Source organism: Macaca fascicularis, chromosome 19, assembly GCF_037993035.2.
Source record: "Macaca fascicularis isolate 582-1 chromosome 19, T2T-MFA8v1.1".
Taxonomy (NCBI): Eukaryota; Metazoa; Chordata; class Mammalia; order Primates; family Cercopithecidae; genus Macaca; species Macaca fascicularis.
Genome location: NC_088393.1, coordinates 8,840,139 through 8,867,259, shown reverse-complemented (window position 1 = coordinate 8,867,259; position 27,121 = coordinate 8,840,139). Strand labels below are relative to the sequence as shown.

General features: G+C 54.9%; 1 protein-coding gene across 14 annotated transcripts in view; it reads left to right on the top strand.

Annotated features, from left to right (window-relative positions):
• The first annotated feature begins 577 nt into the window (after nucleotides 1-577).
• Nucleotides 578-27,121, top strand: part of FBN3 (fibrillin 3) — an 89,150-nt gene continuing 62,606 nt past the window's right edge. For 6 of the 14 annotated variants that reach the window (XM_065536387.1, XM_065536386.1, XM_074025640.1 and 3 more), the window contains exons 1-22: nucleotides 578-728; nucleotides 2,733-2,916; nucleotides 3,043-3,125; nucleotides 4,024-4,122; nucleotides 4,308-4,403; nucleotides 5,280-5,375; nucleotides 8,472-8,669; nucleotides 8,767-8,892; nucleotides 11,144-11,296; nucleotides 11,385-11,567; nucleotides 12,996-13,139; nucleotides 13,216-13,335; nucleotides 13,436-13,561; nucleotides 17,536-17,658; nucleotides 19,514-19,789; nucleotides 20,073-20,126; nucleotides 22,002-22,127; nucleotides 22,214-22,339; nucleotides 24,867-24,986; nucleotides 25,094-25,231; nucleotides 25,352-25,402; nucleotides 25,598-25,816. In XM_065536387.1, the coding sequence (XP_065392459.1) occupies nucleotides 2,750-2,916; nucleotides 3,043-3,125; nucleotides 4,024-4,122; nucleotides 4,308-4,403; nucleotides 5,280-5,375; nucleotides 8,472-8,669; nucleotides 8,767-8,892; nucleotides 11,144-11,296; nucleotides 11,385-11,567; nucleotides 12,996-13,139; nucleotides 13,216-13,335; nucleotides 13,436-13,561; nucleotides 17,536-17,658; nucleotides 19,514-19,789; nucleotides 20,073-20,126; nucleotides 22,002-22,127; nucleotides 22,214-22,339; nucleotides 24,867-24,986; nucleotides 25,094-25,231; nucleotides 25,352-25,402; nucleotides 25,598-25,816 (2,824 nt within the window). In that variant the 5' untranslated portion in view covers nucleotides 578-728; nucleotides 2,733-2,749. The remainder of the gene's footprint in view (nucleotides 729-2,732; nucleotides 2,917-3,042; nucleotides 3,126-4,023; nucleotides 4,123-4,307; nucleotides 4,404-5,279; nucleotides 5,376-8,471; nucleotides 8,670-8,766; nucleotides 8,893-11,143; nucleotides 11,297-11,384; nucleotides 11,568-12,995; nucleotides 13,140-13,215; nucleotides 13,336-13,435; nucleotides 13,562-17,535; nucleotides 17,659-19,513; nucleotides 19,790-20,072; nucleotides 20,127-22,001; nucleotides 22,128-22,213; nucleotides 22,340-24,866; nucleotides 24,987-25,093; nucleotides 25,232-25,351; nucleotides 25,403-25,597; nucleotides 25,817-27,121) is intronic. The other 8 variants (XM_005587796.4, XM_065536385.1, XM_065536390.1 and 5 more) reach the window with 8 other exon arrangements.

Sequence of the window (27,121 nt, the reverse complement as noted above, 5' to 3'; positions counted from 1 at the left end):
GTCCCTTTGGTAGGTGGAGAAACAGGTTCAAAGAGATTTGAAAGTTTACACCGTTTGTATTGTTAACTTCTTCATTTTGAGAACCAGAGGAAAAACCTGGGCCCTTCTCCCTGGGATTTACATCTTTACCCAATGTTTTTTCAACATATTTAGGGGCCTCTGATCTCAGCCTAGTTAACAATCCAGGCTCCAAGAGCCAGGTGAGTTTCCAACGATTCTCCTTGCTCAAGGGAGGGGGCGGCAGCTTGGGAGGCCGTGGGAGGGCCGCCCAGGTGAGTCCTGGGACCTGTCTGCCCAGGTTGTCGTCCAGGCCCCCCACAAATCAGAGCCCCACCTCCATCTCAATCTTGATCCGAAAACGCGGCCCCCTCAGCCCCAACTAGGCGCCCCCAGCCCAGAGCCCCCCGTCCGCCCTCCCACCCCTCCAGCCCATCGGAGTTTTTCTCTCGGAGCCCCAGGCCCTTCCCCGAGCCGCAGCCTCTCTCCCCGCCCCGGATCGCAGCCCCCCGTCCCCGCCCCGGGAGCTACGAGGTGCAAACGCGCCCTCCTCCAACTCCTCCCGCCCCCAACTCCCCTCGAGTGGCAGCTCTGGGCTGAGAACGCGGCGGGGTCGGCCTCTCGGCTTCGCGTTCCCGCCCCGGGTCCCCGGCGCCACAGGAGCCCGCCCTGCAGCGCTGAGTCCCGCGCGTCCGTCTGCCGTGCCCGCCTCCACGCGCGCCGCCTCGCAGGTAGGTGAAGGCGCGGGGCCCCCGGCAGGGCGAGATCGTTGGCCCCGAAGGGTGGGGAAGGCGGGGGCGGGGGGGCCGGCAGAGGGAGGCGGAGAGGATTCCTTTGTTCGCAGCCGGGCAGCCCCGGGCCCAGCCCCCTCCCCTCTCCGCCTTCTAGTGGCGCCCGCCGCAGTGGGGAGTGGGGGCGCGGGGACCCAGCGGGAGGGGCTCGGCCAGGGCGCGGGGCCCCTGACCCCACAGGTGAGGGCGGAGCCAAGTGTGGTCGCGGCCGGGGGCTCTGCCAGGTAGAGCTCACGCCCCGCGGGCTCCCGGGGCGCCCTCTCCCCGTCGGCGGAGCTTGGGATCCCTCGCTCCTTGGCCCTCAGCCTCCACACCCCGTGCTGGGCGCGCCTTCTCTGCTCATTCATTCCACAAACTCCAGGGTGTGGCTCGCAGAGGCAGCGGTGTGTAGGGGGGACCGAGGCAAATGAAGCCAGAGACTCCCCACCCCACCTAACTCCCCCACCCCACCCGAGGCAGGGGGCTGGGGCGGAGGGAGTGGGGGGAGGAGGGTTTGCAGGCCCCGAGGCTGCTTCGAGTCCACAGATTCTCAAAGTGCCGACTTACCCGGACAACAGAGAAGCAAAAAGAGGGCGCTCCTCCCCAGCCAGCCAACTCTCCAACGTTGACAGGGGTCTCTCCCTGCTCCTGGGCCTTTGGACAACCCGGTTGGCCCGGAGAGGGGCGTGGCCAAGGCCACACAGCAGGCCTCCTCGCCCATTCTCCACCTAGGCCCAGTTTCTTTCCTTGCTAGAACCTGAATGGAACAGGAAGGCCACTTGGTCTGGCTTCTTTCCCTCAAGTATTTTGCCTCCACCCTCCAAACGGTCATCTCCTGTCCCGGTCTTCTTCCTCCCGTCCTTCATGACCCAGGAGAGACCCAGCCACGGGGGGCAGGAGCGAGTTCCGTTACTGATCTTCTCACCCTCCTCCTCCTCTTCCTGGGCTTAAGCTCAGGCTTAACCCCTCACACATGGTGTGATGGCCTTAGTTTGCTTATCTGTGAAATGGGCACAGCAGCGGTTCCTTCCCTGCTGGGCACAGGGGTACTCTCTGCATTGGGAAGTTCCAGCCCCTGGCTGGGCCCCCTGCCCGGAATGAGGGACAGTGGTGTGGTTGCCCGAGGCAGCCCTGAGGCCCATGGGGAACCCAGGGAGGCATCCAGCCCTGACAGTCAGAGGAGGCTTCCTGGAGGAGGTGTGGTGTTAAAGAAGGGTCTTGGGGCTGAGGGTGCACAGCTGAGGCAAGACGGGCGTGGGACATGGAGGGGAGGGGACACAGGGCCAGGTGGGGCCAGGCGTTGCAGGAGTGGGGTATCTGTGTCACTGAGTGACAGTGGGGTGGTTGCCTCCCACGACTTACCACCTTCCTCACACCTTGGACGCTCTCCTGGCTCCACCTTCCCAGCCAGAACTTTAGGAATCTCCTCAACGCCCCCCACCTCCCATGACATCAGCCTCCCATTCCTCTCCTCTCTCTGCCATCTGGACAGCTCCCAGCCTCCTGACACCCTGTTTCTGCTGGGGACCCTGCTGCCCTTCCCCACTCCACCTAACATGCATTTTGACTTTGCTCCTCCTGTTCATAGCTTTTCAAGGGCTCTTCATTGTCCTTGACAAATGAGCAAAAGCTCCATGACACCGCTACGCCCACTCCTGCAACGCCTGGTCCCACCTGGCCCCACCTGGCCCCACCTGGCCCCACCTGGCCCTCTCTCCCCTCCCTTCCATGTCTTGCCTTGGCTGTGCACCCTCAGCCCCAAGACCCTTCTTTAATATCACACCTCCTCCAGGAAGCCTCCTCTGACTGTTCACTGCTTCCCGGTTGGGGCTGGATGCCTCCTTGGGCTCCCAGAGGCCCCAGGGCTGCCCCATTTGGCAACCACCCTGCCCTCCTCGTTGTGTTGGGTCTCCCATGGCCAGGGTGAGGGGCTCTTCTAGGGCTGACTCTGCTTCCTCTCCGCAGCCTCCAGGGGACACGCCATGACTCTGGAGGGTCTGTGTTTGGCAAGGGGCCCCCTGGCCCGGCTCCTGCTGGCCTGGTCGGCCCTGTTGTGCATGGCAGGTGGCCAAGGCCGCTGGGATGGGGCCTTGGAGGTTGCAGGTCCTGGACGTGTGCGGAGGCGGGGCAGCCCAGGCATCTTGCAGGGGTGCGTGGTACCTGGGTTGCTGGGAGACCCCTTCGGTGTGGATTGGGCTGTCCTGGGGGCAGCGGAATGCCTGGGGGATGTCTACCCGGGCAGGGGCTCACCAGACCCATCTCGCTGTCCCCAAAGGCCGAATGTGTGCGGCTCCCGGTTCCACGCTTACTGCTGTCCGGGCTGGAGAACATTCCCTGGCAGGAGCCAGTGTGTCGTACGTGAGTGCTGCTGCCTTCTGGAGGTGGGAGGCACAGGCCGGGGACACTCTTACCTGCCTGCAGGTCCAGCTCTGTTTACACGGGGACTTAGCCAGGGGCCTCTGGCTGAACCGCAGGAATGGCCCTTGCATCTGTCCTCAGGGTTCCAGGCCAACCTGCCATGTTCATTTCCTTTGCCCTACAACCTCTTTGTGTCTGTCTGTCTATCTCTCTGGTTCCCTTTCTTTGTCTCTGCGTCTCTCTGTTCATCTCTGCTCGTGTCTTTCTCTGTTGGTTTCTTTTCTTTATTATTATTTTTTTTAGAGATGGGGGTCTCTGTGTTGCTCAGGCTGATCTCGAACTCTGGCCTCAAGCGATCCTCCCATCTCAGCCTCCCAAAGTACTAGGATTCCAGGTGTGAGCCACCGCACCTGGTCTCTCTCTGTTGGTTACTGTCTATCTATCTGATTCTCTCTCTCTCTCTCTCTCTCTCTCTCTCTCTCTCTCTCTCTGAGTCTCTTTCTCTCTGCTTCTCTCTGGCCTCACCCACTCTTTCTGTCTCTGTCTCTGTCTCCGGAATCTGACTCCACTTCCCAGGAGACACCCAACCACAGTATCCAGAACCCCAGCACCTCCAGCTCTGTCCTCACAGCTCGGCAGCTCTGGCCCAAAGAGCGTTCTCTCCCAGTGGCTGTGGCAGAATCACCAACCCACAGCCTGGGTCGTACCACCTGCCCAGCCCAGCCTGAGAGTGGGGGGGATGTCCCATGAAAAGAGGGGTGGTGTGCTATGAGCAGAGCCGGGGATGCAGATGATCAGCAGTGTCCACCAAGGTGTTCTAGCCAGCCCGGACACTGATGGAGCAGGCATGGCCCAGGCTCGGTCCTGGTCTTGACTGCCACCTGCTGCACCCATCCAGCCATCTGTAGGAGGGCCTGTGGTGAGGGCTTCTGCTCACAGCCCAACCTGTGCACCTGTGCGGATGGAACGCTGGCTCCCAGCTGCGGGGTGAGCCGAGGTGAGCGGGAAGTGGCCTCTTGGGGGAGGGAGAAGGTAACAGTGTTCCGGTTACCACGAGGAGCCCGGGCTGCTTTTGTTGAAGGACAGGAGCGGGGCTGAGCATGCCTAGTCCTGCAACCTTCCTGGGAGGGCATCTCGGGGCCTGTCTCCACCTTACTATGCATCCCACCTTCCTGTCCCCAGGGTCAGGGTGCAGTGTGAGCTGTATGAATGGGGGCACCTGCCGGGGGGCATCCTGTCTGTGTCAGAAGGGCTACACAGGCACCGTGTGTGGGCAGCGTGAGTATCCCCGTGGGACTCCCCTCCTCGCACACTTGGAACTGCGATCCCAGAGCACTGGTCTCTGCTGCCAGCTGCCCACTGCCCAGGGGGTCCTTATTCCTGGACTGGAGATTGCAGGGGACATTTATTGTCACAGTCGTTTTTCTTCTTCTTTTTTTTTTTTTGATACAGAGTCTCGCTCTGTCGCCCAGGCTGGAGTGCAATGGCATGATCTTGGCTCACTGCAAGCTCCGCCTCCTGGGTTCACGCCATTCTCCTGCCTCAGTCTCCCAAGTAGCTGGGACCACAGGCGCCGCCACCACCCCTGGCTAATTTTGTTTTTGTATTTTTAGTAGAGACGGGGTTTCACCATGTCAGCCGGGATGGTCTCGATCTCCTGACCTCGTGATCTGCCTGCCTTGGCCTCCCAAAGTGCTGGGATTACAGGCGTGAGCCACCGCGCCCGGCCTTTTTTGTTTGTTTGTTTTTTGAGATGGAGTCTTGCTCTGTTGCCCAGGCTGGTGTGCAGTGGCACCACCTCAGCTCACTTCAACCTTTGCCTCCCAGGTTCAAGCAATTCTCCTGTGTCAGCCTCCCAAGTAGCTGGGATTACAAGCACTCACCACCACGTCGGGCTAATTTTTGTATTTTTAGTAGAGACAGGGTTTGACTATATTGGACAGGCTGGTCTTGAACCCCTGACCTCAGGTGATCCACCTGCCTTGGCCCCCCAAAGTGCTCAGATTACAGGCGTGAGCCATGAGCCCAGCCTCAGTCTTATCATTCAACCTGGGCCAGATCCTGGGGATTCCTGGGTGAAAAGGGGTTTACTGTGAACCCCAGCTCTCTCTGCTGCCGGGGGACCTCCAGCCACCACCCTTTCTCCCTCCACAGCCATCTGTGACCGCGGCTGCCACAATGGGGGTCGCTGCATTGGGCCCAACCGCTGCGCCTGTGTGTACGGCTTCATGGGACCTCGGTGTGAGAGAGGTACCAAGCACGCAGGGGTGGGAGGCAGACAGGGGACTTGATGGAGGAAAGGGGGTTTCCTGGAAGCCCCTGAGACATGGCCAGGCCTTGAGAGGCCCCAACTGGCCTCCTTCCCGCGGTTGGGGCAGTCTGAGGACATTTCTTTCATTTGCTCATCTATTCTTCAAAACATCTGCTATTCACTGGCTCTGAGCGACGGCCTGTGTTGGAGTCTGGTAGGAAAAAGAGAGGATGTGCCGGTCTGAGGTGTAGGGAGAAGAAACTGCAAGCAGAAGATTCTTTTTTTTTTTGAGACAGAGTCTCACTCTGTCACCCAGGCTGGAGTGCAGTGGCCGGATCTTGGCTCACTGCAAGCTACGCCTCCCAGGTTTACACCATTCTCCTGCCTCAGCCTCCCGAGTAGCTGGGACTACAGGTGCCCGCCACCTTGCCCGGCTAGTTTTTTGTATTTTTGAGTAGAGACAGGGTTTCACCGTGTTCGCCAGGATGGTCTCGATCTCCTGACCTCGTGATCCGCCCGTCTCGGCCTCCCAAAGTGCTGGGATTACAGGCTTGAGCCACCGCACCCAGCCAGAAGATTCTTATCTGGGGGTTTCAAGGCTCAGACAAAGGTTGGGGCAGCCTTGGAGCACATGAAGGACAGAGAAACCATCTGCTCCACGGAAGGGAGTCAAGGAGGGCTTCCTGGAGGAGGGGACCCCTCAGCTGGATCTGGTAGGGTGGATTGGACCTCATGAGATGGGCAAACCCCCTCTTTATTGCACTCTAATTATTTTTTTTTTCTTTTCTTCTTTTTTTTTTGAGACAAAGTTTTGCTGTGTCACGCAGGCTGGAGTACAGTGGCACGATCTCAGCTCACTGCAATCTCCGCCTCCCAGGTTCAAGTGATTCTCCTGCCTCAGCCTCCCAAGTAGCTGGGATAACAGGCATGCATCCCCACACTCAGCTAATTTTTGTAATTTTAGTAGAGACGAGGTTTTGCCATGTTGGCCAGGCTGGCCTCGAACTCCTGGCCTCAAGTGATCTGCCTGTCTTGGCCTCCCAAAATGCTGGGATTACAGGAATGAGCCACCACACCCAGTCACCCTAACTCCTAAAAATGATCCCATTTTTAAGAAGGCTAAAATGGATGGGGTCCCCTGCTGAGAGGTTGTTACCAAAATTAAGAGGGTGGACGTACCAGGAGTTTGAGACCAGCCTGGGCACGTAGTGAGACCCCCCTCTCTACAAAAAGTAAAAAATTAGCCTAGCGTGGTAGTGCATATCTGTAGTCTCAGGCTGAAGTGGGAGGATTGCATGAGCTCAGGAATTCGAGGCTGCAGTGAGCCGTGGTAGTGCCACTGCATTCCAGCCTGGGTGACAGAACCAGACCCTATCTCTCTTAAAAAAAAAAAAGAAAGAAAGAAAAGAAAAAAAGAAAAAGAAAGAAAGAAAAGAGGCCAGGCACTGTGGCTCACACCTGCAATTCCAGCATTTTGGGAGGCCGAGGTGGCAGATCACTCGAGGCCAGGAGTTTGAGACTAGCCATGGCCAACATGGCAAAAGCCATCTCTACTAAAACTAAAAATAAAAAATTTAGCAGGGTGTGGTAGCGCGTGCCTGTAGTCCCAGCTACTTGGAAGGCTGAGGTGTGATAATTTTTTGAACCTGGGAGGCAGTGAGCCAAGATCGCACCACTGCACTCCAGCCTGGAAGACAGAGCGAGACCTGTCTCAAAAAAAAAAAGAAAGAAAAAAAAAGAAAAGAAAAGAAAAAAGGAGAATGGACACAGTGATGACTTTCTTGTGAGCAGTGAGGTGTGGCAGCGATGGGGAGAGAAGAGAGAAGGAGTCAAGATGAACCCCAGGCCTGGTCTGAAAATTGGGGGGAAGCTAGTGGTGCATCCCGGCAGGGAGGAGGAAGACTAAGCTCTGTGTTGGCTGGGGGACTTGCAAGCTGTCTGGGAAGCAGCTGGACACTTAGGCCTGGGGCTGAGACGGCGGCTGGAGCTGCTCCGTCCATGGGGACTGAAGCCCAGGGTTCAGCTGAGGATCCCCGCTAGAGAAGTAGCACCAGCAGAGACAGCTACCTGGACATTTAAGCACAGACAGGAAAAACAGAGCCCACAGTGGGCTGAGAAAGAGAAAGAGAACAGGAGTGGGTGGTGTCAGGGACGTCCAGGCTTGTGAGATTTTCAGATGCAGGAGGCATCTGAGTGCCTGGCGTGGCGTTTCAACCCAGGAAGGCGAGGATAGGCAGGACCTGGGTACTAGAAGCTGGAGGGGCTGGGGAAGTGACCTGGGTTTGAGGGTGGGCTTCTGGAAACTGCAGAATTGGAACATGGGCTGTTGGAGGCGGGCCAAGCTCTGGGTGGCAGGAGAGTGAGGGGGAGGGGGAAGTGGGGGAGCTACCAGGAATTGCATTTTGGCATCAGGACAGCCTGGGGGTGGGGGGTCTCTGTGAAGCCCCTCCTCCTTATGGGGCCTGAGTTGGGGGTGACTTTGGCTTCTTCTCTTGGGAGGGGCTGCCCTTGTTTGAGAGCTAACTCCTTTATTGGAAACATCTGGAGAAGAGAGCCAAGAAGTCGCATCTGGGCTCATGTACTGGGGTTGGGGGAACCAATGCGGTCACCTTGGGCTGGGCCTGATGGGGACTGAGGATGTGATGTTGGGGGTCCAGAGAATTTAGGCAGATAACAGATTCTTCCCCAAATCTGGGAGATATGGCAGGGCCAGGCATATGCTCAAGTACTAGACATGCTTTTTAGCTGGGCGTCCGTGGGTCCCTGCCCAGGCCTGAAGGGAGGACAGGCCTGGGAAAGGAGTCCCATCAGTTCAGACAGGGTGTTCACACAGGCCCTGAGCTTTACGGGCTTGGAGATCCTAGTCTCTCTCTTGGAAGTTGGTCAGGAAATGTTTTGAAGAAAAAGGGTTTTGAAGGGTGAATAGGAGTTCGTTAGGTAGGGAAAGGGGAAGAAAGATATTCTATTTAGGAAGGAAGCAGCATAAGTAAAGCCTGGTCTATGGGTGCAGGGGGCACTGAGAAGGTGTTAGAGATGCAGAGCTCTCTAGACAGGGGCAGTCCTCAGCCAGGTACCCACAGCTGTCTGCCCTGCAGATTACCGGACGGGACCCTGCTTTGGCCAAGTGGGCCCCGAGGGGTGCCAGCATCAGCTGACAGGCCTCGCGTGCACCAAGGCGCTTTGCTGTGCCACTGTGGGCCGTGCCTGGGGCCTTCCATGTGAACTTTGCCCTGCACAGCCACACCCCTGCCGCCGAGGCTTCATCCCCAATATCCACACGGGGGCCTGCCAAGGTGAATAGTGGGGTCAGGGCTGAGTGGGAGGCCTTGGCCAGCTTGGTTCTTCCTTCTGATGGGCCTCTCACTCCCTTGCCGGGCTTTGCCCTTGCAGATGTGGATGAGTGCCAGGCCGTGCCAGGCCTGTGCCAGGGAGGCAGCTGTGTCAACACGGTGGGCTCCTTCCATTGCCACTGTCCAGTTGGACACCGGCTCGGTGACAGCAGTGTTGCATGTGAAGGTGGGTGACTAGAGGGGGACAACCTGGGAGCTCCTCTGTGACTCGTGTCTGGGGGGGCTCAGGCTCCCCTGCAGGAAGGCAGAGGGGTCAGGCTAGTGAGGTGCCCAGTTCTGACCTTGTCTCTGTCTATGTAGATGTGAATGAGCGTCTCCGCGTGCCCGGCCTCTGCTCCAGGGTGACTGCACCAACGCTGTCGGGAGCTATGTGCGCCCCTGTCCCCGAGGTTTTGCCAGCAGCCTGGATGGCACCCACTGCCTGAGTGAACCGCGGGGCTGGAGGAGGAGAGAGCGGGCAGGAGAGAGACCACCTTGTTCAGCTCTCTATCTCTCTCTCTCTTTTTTTTTTTTTTTTTTGAGACAGAGTCTTGCTCTGTTACCCAGGCTGGAGTGCAGTGGCACAATCTCAGCTCACTGCAACCTCTGCCTCCCGGGTTCAAGAGATCCTCCTGCCTCAGCCTCCCAAGTAGCTGGGATTACAGGTGCCCGCCACCACGCCTGGCTAATTTTTGTATTTTTAGTAGAGATGGGGTTTCTCCATGTTGGCCAGGCTGGTCTTGAACTCCTGACCTCAGGTGATCCACCTTCTTTGGCCTTCCATAGTGCTGGGATTACAGGCATGAGCCACCGTGCCTGAGCATTTTTGTTAAAATTCTTATATTCCGTCTCTCTTGCTTAAGGGGCTGTTGCCTGTTGGGCCCCCTGAGATTGGGAAATCGAGTTTCCCATCCTCCACCCACTTTTGCAGCTGTGTGACTTTGGAGGAGTCTGTTGACCTTTCCTCGTCTGGGCAGGCCCAGCCCCCTTTGAGGGGCTATGATGAGACTGAGAACGAAAAACCCTGACTCCCACACACATACCTGGGGGGTCCCCAGGTGCACGGGGCGGGGACCAGAGAGGTGGAAACATTTGCGTGTTTTCCCAGCTTGGGGCAGGTCAGGGGCGGCTCTCAGTGGCCCTCCCAGCGCCTGGGAGGAGTTTTTTAACTGTGGGCTACCGGCCAAGCTCTGTGCATTTTTAAGCCTAAAAATATGCTCTTTAAGCCAGAGCCTGAGAAATCCGATCGCTGCATAAAGCCATTGACCTTGAGGGCGCAGTGGGAAGTGGAAGAGTGTTGGTGGTTCTCATACCTGGGGAGCCTGTCTGCCTCAGTCTCCCCAGGGGCTGTGGTCATCAATCCATCCCCTCGACTCCTTTGGGACCCCTTTCTGAAATTCACATTAGGCTGCTGCGTAATGCCTGAAGCCAGCAAGCAAAGACACACAGCTGCAGATCTCAGTGTCCCTGCCTGGTATCCCACTGGGGCAGTCCTTCCGCGCCAATGGGTCTTCCTTAGTGTGGTTGGATGCCTGCAGCGACGGGGAGCTCACTACCTCTGTGTGATAACTTGGAAATCTTGGTAATAAGAGATGGCACTGAACGGGTGTTGGCCATATGTCAAACTTTTCTTTTTTTATTTTTATTTATTTATTTATTTATTTTTGAGACCGAATCTTGCTCTGTCGCCCAGTCCGGAGTGCAGTGGCACGATCTCGGCTCACTACAGCCTCTGCCTCCCGGGTTGAAGTGATTCTCCTGCCTCAGCCTCCCAACTACAGGTGCGTGCCACCACACCTGGCTAATTTTTGTATTTTTAGTAGACACGGGGTTTCGTCATGTCGGCCAGCCTGTTCTTGAACTCCTGACCTCGTGATCCACCCGCCTCAGCCTCCCAAAGTGCTGAGATTACAGGCGTGAGCCACTGTGCCCGGCCCTTTATATTTTTTGAAACAGAGTCTTGCTCTGTTGCCCAGGCCAGAGTGCAGTGGCAGGATCTCAGCTCACTGCAACCTCTGTCTCCTGGGTTCAATCAATTCATGATTCTCCTGCCTCAGCCTCCCAAGTACCTGGGATTACAAGTGCCTGCCACCATGCTTGGCTAATTTTTCTGTTTTTAGTAGACACGAGGTTTCGTCATGTTGGTTAGGCTGGTCTTGCACTCCTGACCTCAAGTGATCCGCCCACCCCGGCCTCCCAAAGTTCTGGGATTCCAGGCATGAGCTACTGCATCTGGATTATGTCAGACTTTTCACCCAGGTAATACTTTCCCCAGGTGAGGTGGATGCTCCAAGTGTCCCCATTTTATGGATGGGAAACTGAGGCACAGAGTAGCAAACAGACCCGTCCTACAGGCAGTGCAGCTACAGCTGGAATTTGGATCCAGGTCTGGTCACTGATGTCCTGTGCTCATGGGCTCACCCTCTGATCTTTTACAGACCACCGGGCCGGCACCTGCTTCTCAGTGCTTTTCGGGGGCCGCTGTGCCGGAGACCTCACCGGCCACCACACTCGCAGGCAGTGCTGCTGCGAGAAGGGCAGGTGCTGGGCAGCTGGCCCGACCCCTGAGCTGTGTCCTCCTCGGGGTTCCAGTGAGTAAGAACTGCAGCCTGCAGGGCTGCGGGGGAGGAGGGGACGGGGGAGGACCAAGGGCCTGGCCTCAACCCGGCTTCCTTGCAGATGAGTTCCAGCAACTGTGCGCCCAAGGGCTGCCGCTGCTACCCGGCCACCCTGGCCTCTTCCCTGGCCTCCTGGGTTTTGGATCCAATGGCATGGGCCCCCGTCTTGGGCCGGCACGATTCAACCCTCATGGCTTCGATGGGCGTGGGGTCCCCAGCCTGGGCCCTGGCAACTCTAATATTGGTGAGACTTGGGGCTTGGGAGGAACGTTCCAAGACTTTTTTTTTTTTTTTTTTTTTTTTTTTGAGACGGAGTCTCGCTCTGTCGCCCAGGCTGGAGTGCAGTGGCGTGATCTCAGCTCACTGCAAGCTCTGCCTCCTGGGTTCACGCCATTCTCCTGCCTCAGCCTCCCGAGTAGCTGGGACTACAGGTGCCCACCAACTCGCCTGGCTAGTTTTTTGTATTTTTTAGTAGAGACGGGGTTTCACTGTGTTAGCCAGGATGGTCTCGATCTCCTGACCTCGTGATCTGCCCGTCTTGGCCTCCCAAAGTGCTGGGATTACAGGCTTGAGCCACCGCACCCGGCCATGTTCCAAGACTTGAAGGATGGTCCTGGATCTGGGGAGAGAGCTCTGAACAGGGGAGGGTGTCCAGGCCTCAGAGAGAGGGTTAGGGCTCTGGAGGGGGAACTCCTGGCCTGGTTAGTAGGGATGACAGTGCTGGTAGTGAATGGGGATGGAGGTAACTGGAAAATCTGGTCTTCAGAGTTAAGAGTTTGGGCTGGACACAGCGGCTCATGCCTGTAATCCCAGTACTTTGGGAGGCCAAGGTAGAAGGATTGCTTGAGGCCAGGAGTTTGAGACCAGCCTGGGCAACATAGCAAGACCCTGTCTCTACAGCAAATTTAAAATTAGCTAGGTGTGGTGATGCGCACCAGTAGTCCCTGCCACTTAGGAGGATGAGGCAGGAAGATCGCTGGAGCCCAGGAATTGGAGGCTACAGTGAGCTGTGATTGCACCACTGCACTCCAACCTGGGTGACAGAGTGAGACCCTTTCTCTAAAAAAAATAAATAAGTCAGGGTTTGGGCTTTGGGTGGGAAGTTTTGGTCTGGTGTGGGTGTCTGAGATGAAGGATTTAGGCCTGGGTTGGGGTCTTGCCCCATAGTGAGGATTTGGGCCCAGAGTGGGAGTCTGGGCATCTCTGGGCCCAGGTTAGAGGGATCTAGGCTCCAGATTGAAGGAATCTAAGGCCCCAGGTTGGAGGGTCTAGGCCCCAGGTTGGAGGGGTCTAGGCCCCAGGTTGGAGGGATCTAGGCTCCAGGTTGGAGGGATCTAGGCTCCAGATTGGAGAGATCTAGGCTCCAGGTTGGAGGGATCTAGGTCCCAGGTTGGAGGGATCTAGACCCCAGGTTGGAGGGATCTAGACCCCAGGTTGGAGGGATCTAGACCCCAGGTTGGAGGGATCTAGGCACCAGGTTGGAGGGATCTAGGTCCCAGGTTGGAGTTCTGAATCTAAGGCAGGACTGTCCGGGTGAGAGAGGGCAGAATCTGAGCTGGGGCAGGGTGCCAACCTTAGAGGGGGTATCTGGGCCCAGAGAGGTGAAGCCCAGGCTCCAGACTGGGGCAGGGGCCAGCCACTGCTCAGATGCCTTTGCTGGCCCCACCTGTAGGCACTGCTACCCTGAACCAGACCATTGACATCTGCCGACACTTCACCAACCTGTGTCTGAATGGTCGCTGCCTGCCCACTCCTTCCAGCTACCGCTGCGAGTGTAACGTGGGCTACACCCAGGACGTGCGTGGCGAGTGCATTGGTGAGCCACGGCCAGGTGGGGAGGGTGGGTTCTCACTGCCCTGCTGGTGCGGGGGCTCAGGGTCCTCTCCTCTCAGATGTAGATGAATGCACCAGTAGCCCCTGCCACCACGGTGACTGCGTCAACATCCCTGGCACCTACCACTGCCGGTGCTACCCGGGCTTCCAGGCCACGCCCACCAAGCAGGCATGCGTGGGTACGGCTGTCCATCCGAGAGTGGGGGTGATGGTGGGGGTTCTGGCCCAGGCTTGGAGGGTGGGGGGCGCCTCTTGACTGCCCACCTGCCTTCCCCACAGATGTGGACGAGTGCATTGTCAGTGGCGGCCTTTGTCACCTGGGCCGCTGTGTCAACACAGAGGGCAGCTTCCAGTGTGTCTGCAATGCAGGCTTCGAGCTGAGTCCTGACGGCAAGAACTGTGTGGGTGAGTTGGGGGTGGGCGGGTGGGCAGGGGCTTCTGGGCCCCACTAGCTGCCTTTTACAGCCACCTCAAATCTTCACTCTGCCACCAAACCCACCCCCTCCCTACGACATCTCTTCTGCTCCCCTCTGAACCCAGCAGCCCACCTTAGACCCTTCTTATCCCCCGACCACCCTGACTCCCCCCTTCGTTTCCTCCTTCCTGAATTTATTCCATGAATCACAAAAAAGGACCTTTTGGCCGGGCGCGGTGGCTCACGCCTGTAATCCCAGCACTTTGGGAGGCCGAGGCGGGCGGATCACGAGGTCAGGAGATCGAGACCATCCTGGCTAACACGGTGAAACCCCGTCTCTACTAAAAATACAAAAAAATTAGCCAGGCGCGATGGCGGGCGCCTGTAGTCCCAGCTACTCGGGAGGCTGAGGCAGGAGAATGGTGGGATCCCGGGAGGCGGAGCTTGCAGTGAGCGGAGATCGTGCCATTGCACTCCAGCCTGGGGGACAGAGCGAGACTCCGTCTCAAAAAAAAAAAAAAAAAAGGACCTTTTGGGGCCAGCCTTGGTGGCTCATGCCTGTAATCCCAGCACTTTGCAAGGCTGAGGCAGGGGAATCTCTTGAGCTGAAAAGATTGAGGCTGCAGTGAGCTGTGCTCGTGCCCCTCCACTCCAGCCTGGCTGATAGAGCGAGACTCCATCTCCTAAAAAGACAAAAAAAAAAAAAGAAGTCCGGGTGTAGTGGATCACACCTGTAATCCCAGCACTTTGGGAGGCCGAGGTGGGTGGATCACCTGAAGTCAGGTTCGAGACCAGCCTGACCAACATAGTGAAACCCTGTCTCTACTAAATACAAAAAATTAGCCGGGCATGGTGGCAGACACCTGTAACCCCAGCTGCTCGGGAGGCCGAGGCAGCAGAATCACCTGAACGTGGGAGGCAGGGGTTGCAGTGAGCTGAGATCGCACCACTGCACTCCAGCCTGGGCAACAAGAGTGAAACTCTGTCAAAAAAAAAAAAAAAAAAAGAAAAAGAAAAAGGGTCTTTTAGGCAAGACCACACTGGCAACCGCCTGACCCTGGCCTGAAGCAGGGTCCCTCCCCATCCTAGGATGGCTTGGAAGAGCCTGGCCAGTGAGGGGGCCCGGGGGGTGGGGGTGGGGGTGGGGGTGGGGGTGGGGGTTGAGATCAGGACCTTGGAGAGCGCCCCCCATCAGCTTTCTCTGGAATATGGTGGGTTATGGCTTGTGGGAGCCAATGGGGACTTGGCTGCCACAAGCCATAACCCAAGGGAACCCCTTGACTCTGTCACCTTATCTCAGGAGGTCTGCCTTCAAGTCTTCCCTCAGGGGGAAGGATCTTGTGCGTTCTGTATTCCTTCATTTAAAAAGACATTTTTGGCATTTATTGATATATAATTCATATACCATAAAATTAGCCATTTGAAGTGTACTAGTCAACAGTTTTTAGTATATGCACAGAGGTGGACAAGCATCACTACAACCCAACTGGAAAATACCTTTATTGCCTCAAAAACAAACCTGGTATTCATTAATAGTCACTCTATAATTCTCTGTCTTCACCTGCAGCCCTGGGTGCTAGGTGAATCGGTTTTCTGACTCAATGAAGTTGCCAGTTCCGGACAAAAGGGAATCATGGTTTTCTGTGACTGGCTTCTTTTGCTGAATGTGATGTTTTCAAGATTCATCCATATTGCAGCGTGTATTGGTGCTTCTTTTTTTCTTTCCTTTTTTTTTTTTTTTTTTTTGAGACAGAGTCTTGCCCTGTTGCCCAGGCTGGAGTGCGGTGGCACGATCTTGGCTCACTGCAAGCTCTGCCTCCTGGGCTCATGCCATTCTCCTGCGTCAGCCTCCTGAGTAGCTGGGACTACAGGCGCCCGCCACCACGCCCGGCTAATTTTTTTGTATTTTTAGTAAAGTAGAGATGGTGTTTCACCGTATTAGCCAAGATGGTCTTGATCTCCTGACCTCATGATCTGCCCACCTCGGCCTCCCAAAGTGCTGGAATTACAGACATGAGCCACCGGGCCCGGCCTTTTTTTTTTTTTTTTTGAGATGGCATCTCGCTGTGTCACCAGGCTGGAGTGCAGTGGTGCAATCTCAGCTCACTGCAACCTCTGCCTCCCGGGTTCAAGTGATTGCGATTCCCCTGCCTCAGCCTCCTGAGTGACTGGGACTACAGGCCCCCACCACTACACCCGGCTAATTTTTTTATTTTAATAGAGACAGGATTTCACCACGTTGGCCAGGATGGTCTTGATCTGCTGACCTCGTGATCTGCTTGCCTCGGCCTCCCAAGGTGCTGGGATTACAGGCGTGAACCATCATGCCAGGCCTCAATTTTTTTTTTTTTAATTAAATAAATTTTGAGCCAGGCACAGTGGCTCATGCTTCTAATCCCAACACTTTGGGAGGCTGAGGTGGGAGGATCACTTGAGGTCAGGTGTTTGAGACCAGCCTGGCCAACATGGTGAAACCCTGTCACTACTAATAATACAAAAATTAGCTGAGTGTGATGGCGTGATGGGTTCAAGCGATTCTCCCGCCTCAGCCTCCTGAGTAGGTGGGATTACAGCTGTGTGCCACTGTGCCCAGCTAACATTTATATTTTTAGTAGAGACAGGGTTTCACAATGTTGACCAGGCTGGTCTCGAATGCCTGACCTCCGGTGATCCGACCGCCTCAGCCTCCCAAAGTGCTGGGATTACAGGTGTGAGCTGCCGCGCCTGGCTATCTATTTATTTTTTTATGGTTGAGTCTCACTATGTTGCCTAGGCTGGACTTTAACTCACATCCTAACAGACACACTAATATGCAAGCATACACAGCCACAGACAACCACAGCTTTTTGCCTCCCACACCCCAGGGAGGGGTTCTGGGGGGCTCAAGCAATCCCCCTGCCTCAGCCACTTGAGTAGCTGGGACTACAGGCATGAGCCAGCATTTCTGGCTTCATTCTTTTTCATGGCTGAATAATGTTCCCTTACATGAATAGACCACAGTGTGTTGATCCGTTCATCAGTAGGACACTGGTTTGTTTTCACTTTTTGCTGTTAGGAATAATACTTCTGTGAATGCTCATGTGTAAATTTCTGTGGTGGCATTTCATGCTTTTTTTTTTTAATGTATGTTCAGTTGTTTATTATTTAAAGCTGACATTTTGGAAAACAAGTCATTTCTGCGCCTGCCACCTTCTGTTAAATTAGACTATGTTCTTACTAACCTTATTTCCCTTTCCTTTTTGTAAAATCGAAGTAAGATTCACACAACCTAAATTTAATCATTTAAAAGTGAACAAGAGGTTGGGCGCGGTGGCTCAAGCCTGTAATCCCAGCCCTTTGGGAGGCTGAGGTGGGCGTATCATGAGGTGAGGAGTTCAAGACCAGCATGGCCAACATGGTGAAACCCCGTCTCTACTAAAAATACAAAAACAATTAGCCGGGCATGGTGGTGCATGCCTGTAATCCCAGCTACTCGGGAGGCTAAAGCAGAAGAATTGCTTGAACCTGTGAGGCAGAGGTTACAGTGAGCCGAGATCACACCATTGTGCTCCAGCCTGAGTGATAGAGCGAGACTGTCTCAAAAATAATAATAATGATGATAATAATAAGTCTTTTAAAAATATTTAAACATTTTAAAATGAACAATTCACTGAAATTTAATAAATTCCCAATGTTATGCAACCCCCACCACCTTTATTCAGCTTTGAGCAAATATTTATGCAGCACCTACTGTATGCAGCCTGAGCAAGACAGGGGTCGTGCCCCAGGGAACTTACATCCCAGGGGACAGACTAATATACAAGCACACACAGTCACAGACAACCACAGCTTGTTTGCCTCCCACATCCCAGGGAGGGATCCTGGGGGGCTCAGCCCTGGAGTTTGGAGGAGGGAGAGAGAGGGTCCCAGTGTGGGCCGGGCACCCGGCCCCCCGCCTGGACTCAGCCTCTCCTGCTGTCCCCAGACCACAACGAGTGTGCCACCAGCACCATGTGCGTCAACGGCGTGTGTCTCAATGAGGATGGCAGCTTCTCCTGCCTCTGCAAACCTGGCTTCCTGCTGGCGCCTGGCGGCCGCTACTGCATGGGTAAGCCTGGAGCAAGACTGGCCAGCGGAGGGGAGAAGGGAGATGGGGAAGCAGAGGGAGGGGGAGGAAGAGGAGAGGGACCGGACAGGGACAGGATGAGCATGAGAGAAGGAGAAGGAGTAGGGAGAGAAAGAGGAGGAGGGAAAAGGGAAGAAGCGAAGAACAAGAAAAGGAAGAAAGGAAGAGGCACGTGCCGTGGCTCACGCCTGTAATTCCAGCACTTTGGGAGTCCGAGGCAGATGGATCTCTTGAGGTCAGGAGTTTGAGACCAGCCTGCCCAACATGGTGAAAACCCGTCTCTACTAAAAATACAAGAAATTAGCCGGGCATGGTTGTGGGCACCTGTAATCCCAGCTACTTGGGAGGCTGAGGCAGGAGAATTGCTTGATCCTGGGAGGTAGAGGTTGCAGTGAGCTGAGACTGTGCCATTGCACTCCAACCTGGGTGACAAGAGTGAGACTCTGTCTCAAAAGACAAAAAAAAAAAAAAAAGAGAGAGAGATGGGTTATAAGATGGGGAGGGGCCAGGTTCATCTGTGATTCCAGCACTTTAGGAAGCTGAGATTAGAGGATCTCTTGAGGCCAGGAGTTCAAGACCAGCCTGGGCAACATAGTCAAACCCCATCTCTACCTAAAAAAAAAAAAAAAAAAAAAAAATTAGCTGGGCATGGTAGCATGCACCTTTAATCCCAGTACTTTGGAAGGCTGAGGCAGAAGGGTCACTTGAGCTCAGGAGTTTGATTGAGACCAGCCTGGGCAACATGATAAGACTCCATCTCTATAGAAAAATTTTAAAAATTAGCCGAACATGGAGATGCACCCCTGTAGTCCCTGCTACTCAGGACGCTGAGGCAGCAAGATCGCTTGAGCCTAGGAGACGGAGGCTGCAGTGAGCTACGATCATGCCACTACACTCCAGTCTGGGAGTCAGACCCTGCCTTTAAAAAATTTGTTTAGGCCAGGCATGGTGGCTCACACCTGTAATCCCAGTCCTTTGGGAGGCTGAGGTGGGCAGATCACAAGGTCAGGAGATCGAGACCATCCTGGATAACACGGTGAAACCCCATCTTTACTAAAAAAAAAAAAAATATAAAAATTAGCCGGGCGTGGTGGTGGGTGCCTGTAGTCCCAGCTACTTGGGAGGCTGAGGCAGGAGAATGACGTGAACCCGGGAGGCGGAGCTTGCAGTGAGCCGAGATCGCGCCCTGGCGACAGAGTGAGACTCCGTCTCAAAAAAAAAAAAAAAAAAAAGGAAAATGTGTTTAAAGGTACAGAGAAAGAAAGAAAGATGGGGAGAAATGGGGGAGGAGAAGAGGAAGGAGACAAGAGGAGGAGAGGACAGAGACACAGACAACTGGAAACTGGAAAGACAAGAAACTGGAAAAGAAGTAACGGAAGGGCTGGGAAGATGGAAAGGGTAGGAGATGGGGAGAGGAGAGAGAAAGGGAGCAAGAAGCAAAGAAGAGCTGGGCACGGTCACTCATGCCTGTAATCCCAGCACTTTGGGAGGCTGAGGCGGGTGGATCACGAGGTCAGATTGAGACCATCCCGGCTAACACGGTGAAACCCCATCTCTACTAAATATACAAAAAATTAGCTGGACATGGTGGTGGGTGTCTGTGGTCCCAGCTACTCGGGAGGCTGAAGCAGGAGAATGGTGTGAACCTGGGAGGTGGAGCTTGCAGTGAGCTGAGATTGTGCCACTGCACTCCAACCTGGGCGACAGAGCGAGACTCCATCCAAAAACAAAGAAGCAGAGAAGAAGTGCTGGGAAAATGGAAATGGTGGGAGATGGGGAGGGGAGAGAGGAAGGGAGGAGGCTGGAACCCATCCCCGTGCCCCCACGGCTTCTGCAGACATTGACGAGTGCCAGACGCCTGGCATCTGTGTGAACGGCCGCTGCACCAACACCGAGGGCTCCTTCCGCTGCCATTGCCTGGGGGGGCTGGCAGTGGGCACGGATGGCCGCATGTGCATGGACACCCATGTGCGAGGCACCTGCTACAGGGCCATCGAGAAGGGCTCCTGTGCCCGCCCCTTCCCTGGCACCGTCACCAAGTCCGAGTGTTGCTGTGCCAACCCAGACCACGGCTTTGGGGAGCCCTGCCAGCTTTGTCCTGCCAAGAACTCTGGTGAGCATCTGGCTGCCGATCCCCATGGCCCCCTTGGTCTGAGTGCCTCCATTGGTCCTCGCTTGTGGTGGGGGGTTGTAGCTCCCATGGAGTGGAGGCTCTTCTGACAAAGAGGCTGAAGGGAGTTGCTTTCTCTCTGGGGTGCGGAGTTGCGTCTTAGTCCCAAACTCTTGCCCAAGACCAAGAGTCTTGCCTGTGGAAAAGACCTCGTCCTTTGCCTGTGGCTGAATCCAAGCCATGGCTAAGCTCCCTGACCCATCTCACTCTGTCCCTTCGTCCCCAGCCGAGTTCCAGGCACTGTGCAGCAGTGGGCTTGGCATTACCACGGATGGTCGAGGTAAGTGGAGCCCAGCCCCTCCAAACAGCAGCCAGCCTGCCCCTACCAGATGTGGGGAGAGCTGTGGTCAGGGGCTGTACGGTTTGCCTGGGGTTCCCATAACAAAGTGCCCCAGACTGGATGGCTTCGACAACATAGGTTGATTCTCACACTTCTGGAGGCCAGAGGTCAGAGATCAAGGTGCAGGCAGGGCTGGTTCCCTCGGAGGCTTTGAGGGAGAATCTGTCCCAGCTTCTGGTGGTGGCCAGCAATCTTTGACGTTTCTTGGCTCGTAGAGGCGCTGCCCCATTTCTGCCTCCACCTTCACATGGTGTTCTCCCTGTATGTGTGTCTGTGTCCAAGATTACCCCCACCCTTTTTCAGAGATGGGATCTCACTCTATTGCCCAGGCTCAAGTAATGTAGTGCAATCACGGCTCACTGCAACCTCGACCTCTTGGGCTCAAGCGATACCACCTGAGTAGCTGGGACTGCAGGCACTCACCGCCATGACCTGCTAATTTGTTTTTCCTTCCTTCCTTCCTTCCTTCCTTCCTTCCTTCCTTCCTTCCTTCCTTCCTTCCTTCCTTCCTTCCTTCCTTCCTTCCTTCTTTTCTTCCTCCCTCCCTCCCTCCTTTCCTCCTTCCTTCCTCTCTTTCTTTCTCTCTTTCTTTCTCTCTCTCTTTCTTTCTTTCTTTCTCTCTCTCTCTCTTTCTTTCTTTCTCTCGCTCTCTCTCTTTCTTTCTTTCTCTCGCTCTCTCTCTTTCTTTCTTTTCTTTTCTTTTCATTTTGCTCTGTTACCCAGGCTACAGTGCAGTGGTGTGATCTTGGCTCACTGCAACCTCTGCCTCCTGGGTTCAAGCGATTCTCCTACCTCAGCCTTCCAAATAGCTGCGATTACAGGCATGCGTCACCACGCCTGGCTAATTTTTTTGTTTTGTTTTGTTTTGTTTTTAGTAGAGACAAGGTTTTGCCATGTTGCCCAGGCTGGTCTCAAACTTCCGGCCTCAAGTGATCCACCCACCTCAGCCTCCCAAAGTGCTGTGATTACAAACATGAGCCGCCATGCCCAGCCAATTTTTAAAAAATTTACTTTTTGGCCAGGTGTGGTGGCTCACGTCTGTAAAGCCAGCACTTTGGGAGGCTGAGGCAAGTGGATCACTTGAAGTCAGGAGTTCTAGACCAGCCTGGCCAACATGGTGAAACCCCATCTCTACTAAAAATAGAAAAATTAGCCAGGCGCGGTGGCTGTAATCCCAGCTACTTGGGGGGCTGAGTCATGAGAATTACTTGAACCCGGGAGGCAGAGGTTGCAGTGAGACGAGATCGCACCACTGCACTCCAGCCTGTGCGACAGAATGAGACCCTGTCTCAAAAAAAAATTTACTTTTTATAGAGATGGGGTCTTGCTATGTTGCCCAGGCTGGTCTCAAACTCCTGGGCTCAAGCAATCCTCCCACCTCAGCCTCCCAAAGTGGTGGGATTACAGGTGACAGCCACCGTATCTGGCCTATAATTGCTTTTATTTTTATGACAGTGCCACCCTTATGGATGTCTGCTCCACTATCTCCAAACTGGAGATAATTTGGCCCCTGCCCTGCCGAGGTCATTTCACAATGTCTGGAGTAATACTGGGGCGGGGTGGGTGCTACTGACATCTCATGGGTGGAGGCCATGGAAGCTGCTCGACATCCTAAAATGCATGGGATGGCCCCTCGCAGCAAAAAATGATCTGGCCCCAAATGTTAGCAGTGCTCAGGCTGAGAAACTCTGGTTTAGAGAAAAATGAGGCCGGGTCTGGGCTGGAGCTGTTGCCTTGGGGAATCTGACTTCTAGAGACCCCTGGGGGCACCAGGACACACTCTCCTGCTGCTGACACACCCTCCTCCTGCCGCAGACATCAACGAGTGTGCTCTGGACCCTGAGGTTTGTGCCAATGGCGTGTGTGAGAACCTTCGGGGCAGCTACCGCTGCATCTGCAACCTGGGTTATGAGGCAGGTGCCTCAGGCAAGGAGTGCACAGGTAAGCATGCCACCTGGCGGGTGGATGCATGGGCAACCTCCTCCACTGCAGACCCCTCACCCCTCTCTCCCAACCCCAACCCACAGACGTGGATGAGTGTGCCCTCAACAGCCTCCTGTGTGACAACGGGTGGTGTCAGAATAGCCCAGGCAGCTACAGCTGCTCCTGCCCCCCCGGCTTCCACTTCTGGCAGGACACGGAGATCTGCAAAGGTACAGGGTCCCGGGCTCACGTGGGTTTGCGCACACACACACACATACATGCCCCGACATACTCTGTGTGTAGCGTGTGCACACAGAGGCATGCACACACTCAAAGATGCTTACATGTTACCTCTATTCACACACACATGCATGCTATATGTAGTGTGCACACACACATATATATGCACACGCTCAGATACTCACACATGTTGCATGAGGTGTATACACAAGACACATATACACACACTCAGAAACATCCTGCACACAGCCACACTCAGACATGCACGTTGCATGTGTCATGCATACATAAACCCAGACACACTGCACATGCTGTGTACATGCAGACACATACATTCAGACATGCTGTGTGCGTGTGTACACAGACATGCATACTCAAATACACTTGCATATGTACCTACATTCACACACACGCACTCAAAGACACACATATACTCACATTTACATACACACTTATTCTTTTTTTTTTTGTTTTTGAGACAGAGTCTTGCTCTATCACCCAGGCTGGAGTGCAGTGGCGCGATCTCGGCTCACTGCAACCTCCGCCTCCCAGTAAAAGCGATTCTCCCGCCTCAGCCTCCTGAGTAGCTGGGATTACAGGTGCATCCACCACACCCAGATAATTTTTGTATTTTTAGTAGAGACAGGGTTTCACCATGTTCACCAGGCTGGTCTCAAACTCCTGACCTCAAGTGATCCACCTGCCTCAGCCTCCCAAAGTGCTGGGATTATAGGCGCGAGCCACCATGCCTGGCCCATACACTCATTCTCACACTTCCCACACTTGTGGTCCCAGTCACACACAATTGTACACACTCAGGGGCACACATTTAGACACACATCCCAGAAGTCCTACTCGAACTATGGAGTTTGGAGAGCTTCCAGGTGGATGCACACATCTGTGTGCTGGCAAGGTGGCATGCCCAGAGCAGGCACGGAAATTTCACGTCTCCTCCCAGATACCCCGCACCATGCATCTCTTCCATCTGGCTGTTCGTCATTTGTAATATCCTTAATATCCTTTATTTTTTTATTTTGTCTTTTTGAGACAGAGTCTCGCTCTGTCGCCCAGGCTGGAGTGCAATGGCGCGACCTCGGCTCACTGCAACCTCTACCTCCTGGGTTCAAGCAATTCTCCCGTGGTTCAAGAGATGATTGTGCCTCAGCCTCCCAAGTAGCTGGGACTGCAGGCGTGCACCACCACACCCGGCTAATTTGTTTTTTTTTTTGAGACGGAGTCTTGCTCTGTCGCCCAGACGAGTGCAGTGGCCGGATCTCAGCTCACTGTAAGCCCTGCCTCCCGGGTTTACACCATTCTCCTGCCTCAGCCTCCCAAGTAGCTGGGACTACAGGCACCCGCCACCTCGCCCAGCTAGTTTTTTGTATTTTTTAGTAGAGACGGGGTTTCACTGTGTTAGCCAGGATGGTCTCGATCTCCTGACCTCGTGATCCGCCCGTCTCGGCCTCCCAAAGTGCTGGGATTACAGGCTTGAGCCACCGCGTCTGGCTGTTAATTTGTATTTTTAATAGAGATGGGGTTTCATCGTGTTGGCCAGGCTGGTCTTGAACTCCTGACCTCAGTGATCCATCCGCCTCAGCCTCCCAAAATGCTAGGATGACAGGCATGAGCCACTGCACCCAGCCTGTAATATCCTTCATAATAAACTAGTAAACATAAGTTAAGTATTTCCCTGAGTCCCGTGAGTCACTCTAGTGGATGATCAAGCCCGAGGAGAAGGCAGAAATTCTGGAGGCCCCGATTTTCAATTGGCATCTGCGTGGATGGCAGTCTTGTGGGACTGAGCCCTCAACCTGTGGAGTCAGACTTCAACTCCAGGCAGATAGCGTCAGAATTGAACTATAGGGCACCCTGCTGGTGTCGGAGAATTGGGCAGTTTGGCAAAAACAAACAAACAAAAAAATCCACGTCTGATCACTGATGTATTCTGTGTTGTGTTGTGTTGTGTTGTGTGTGTTGAAGGTGAGAGTAAGAATACAGTTTTGGCTGGGTGCAGTGGCTCATGCCTAGAATCCCAGCACTTTGGGGGGCCGAGGCGGGTGGACCACCTGAGGTTGGGAGTTTGAGACCAGTCTGGTCAACATCATGAAACCCCGTCTACTAAAAATGCAAAAAAAAAATTAGCCGGGCAAGGTAGCACATGCCTGTAGTCCCAGTTACCTTGGAGGCTGAGGCATGAGAATCGCTTGAACCTGGGAGACAGAGGTTGCAGTGAGCTGGGATGGTGCCACGGCACTCCAGCCTGGGTGACAGAGCGAGACTCTGTCTCAAAAAAAAGAAAACAGTTTAGCATTTCCTGTCTCTTACAGCGTGTACACACACAGCTCAGCACACATGTGTGCTTGCACACGCATTTGATTCCAGTGCCTTCTGCACACTTGTGCATTTGGGTGCACCCTGTGCCACTGGGTGCAGCGGTCCCTTGGGGGAGGAGGGGTCCTGGCCAGGTAAGGCTCCTCCTCCTGCAGTTCACGGCCTGGTGGGGGGCTGTCCCTGCAGACGTCGATGAATGCCTGTCCAGCCCGTGTGTGAACGGCGTCTGTCAGAACCTGGCTGGCTCCTACACCTGCAAATGTGCCCCTGGCAGCCGGCTGGACCCCTCTGGCACCATCTGTCTAGGTGAGCGGCCCTGGAGCCCGATGGCGTTCCAGAGGCTGGGCATCTGTGGGTCAGGGTGCAGGTGTGGGCTCGGCAGGTGAGACAGGTGACCCGCCTTTTCTCCCCAGATAGCACCAAGGGCACCTGCTGGCTGAAGATCCAGGAGAACCGCTGTGAGGTGAACCTTCAGGGAGCCAGCCTGCGGTCCGAGTGCTGCGCCACCCTCGGGGCAGCCTGGGGGAGCCCCTGCGAACGCTGCGAGATCGGTAACATCCTCCTCAGGGCCTCCCAGGTGCCCATGGGAAAAGCCCTCAACAGGGCAGGTCCCCCCTGGGGCTGGCATGAGAGAATGACTCCACTTTTCATTCTCGTTCTTCCAATTGCAGACCCTGCCTGTGCCCGGGGCTTTGCCCGGATGACGGGTGTCACCTGCGATGGTAACTCCCTGCCCATGTCCAGCTCACCCCCTACTCCAGAGCCCGTACACAACCAGTTGCATCACCCCCATGGGTGCCACCTCCAGCCCCGCCCTGGAGTCTATTACGATGGGGACAGCCATTCTCCCTCCTTGGTCCCCAGGCCTTCTTGACAGTCCCCAATCCCTGTCCCCATCCCCTTCCTTCCTCCCCAAGGACAACTTGAGACCCCAGGGGAATGGCCAGCCAGCGCCCTTCCCCTCCCTGGACCCTCCGGCTTTCCCTCCTCCCTTACTTCCCGCCACCCAGATGTGAACGAGTGTGAGACCTTCCCGGGAGCCTGTCCCAACGGGCGTTGTGTCAACACCGCTGGGTCTTTCCGCTGCGAGTGTCCAGAGGGCCTGATGCTGGAAGCCTCGGGCCGGCTGTGCGTGGGTGAGTCCAGGCGAGGTCCGCACATGGGCCCACGCGTCCTTCCTTCGTTCCCTCCACCCGCAGCGACTCTAGGAACAGGAGAGATTATTTTTTTTGAGACGGAGTCTCGCTTATGTCGCCCAGGCTGGAGTGCGGTGGCGCGATCTCACCTCACTGCAACATCCGCCTCCTGGGTTCAAGCCATTCTCCTGCCTCAGCCTCCTGAGTAGCTAGGATTACAGGCATGCGCCACCACGCCTGGCTAATTTTTGTATTTTTAGTAGAGACAAGGTTTCACCATGTTGGCCAGGCTGGTCTCGAACTCCTGACCTCAGGCAATCTGCCCGCCTCGGCCTCCCAAAGTGTTGGGATTACAGGCGTGAGCCGCCACACCCAGCCCGAATAGGAGAGATTTCAGGCATCCTTTGGGATCCTCCGCCTTCAGCTAACACATCATGAAAGACATTTGGGTGGGTTTTTTTTCTTTCTTCTTTTTTCTTGAGACAGGATGTCACTCTGTCACCCAGGCAGGAGTGCAGTGGCACAATCTCATCTCACTACAACTTGCACTTCCTGGGTTCAGCTGAGTTTTGTACCTTGATCTCCTGAGCAGCTGGGACTACAGGTGTGCACCACCAAACCCAGCTAATTTATTTCTTTATTGGTACTTTTTTTTTTTTTCAAGTAGGGACAGGGTCTCACTATCTTGCCTAGGCTGGTCTCAAACTCCTGGCCTCAAGGGATCCCCCCACGTCAGCATCCCAGAGTGCTGGAATTCCAGCCAGGATTTATCTTTGAGGACGGTTTTAGGTTCACAGCAAATATGAACACATAGCCCCCACCTCCACGCACGTACAGCCTCCTCCACTATCAACATCTTGCCCCAGGGTTAGAGGGTGCATTTGTTACGATGGATGAAACTACACAGGTACATCATTGTCATCTCCAAGTCCATAGAGCACCTTAGGGTTTACCCTTGGTGTGTTGGACGTTCTGTGGGTTTGGACGAATGTATAATGACATACGTTCACCATTGTGGTGTCACATAGGGTAGTTTCACTGCCCTAAAAATCCTTAGTGGCCAGGCATAGTGGCTCACGCCTATAATCCCAGCACTTTGGGAGGTCGAGGTGAGCAGATCACTTGAGTTTGAGATCAGCTTGGCCAACGTGTAGAAACCGAGTCTCTATTAAAAAATACAAAAGTTAGGCTGGGCGTGGTGGCTCACGCCTATAATGCCAGCACTTTTGGGAGGCCAAGGCGGGTGGATTGCTTGAGGTCAAGAGTTCAAGACCTGCCTGGTTAACATGGTGAAACCCATCTCTA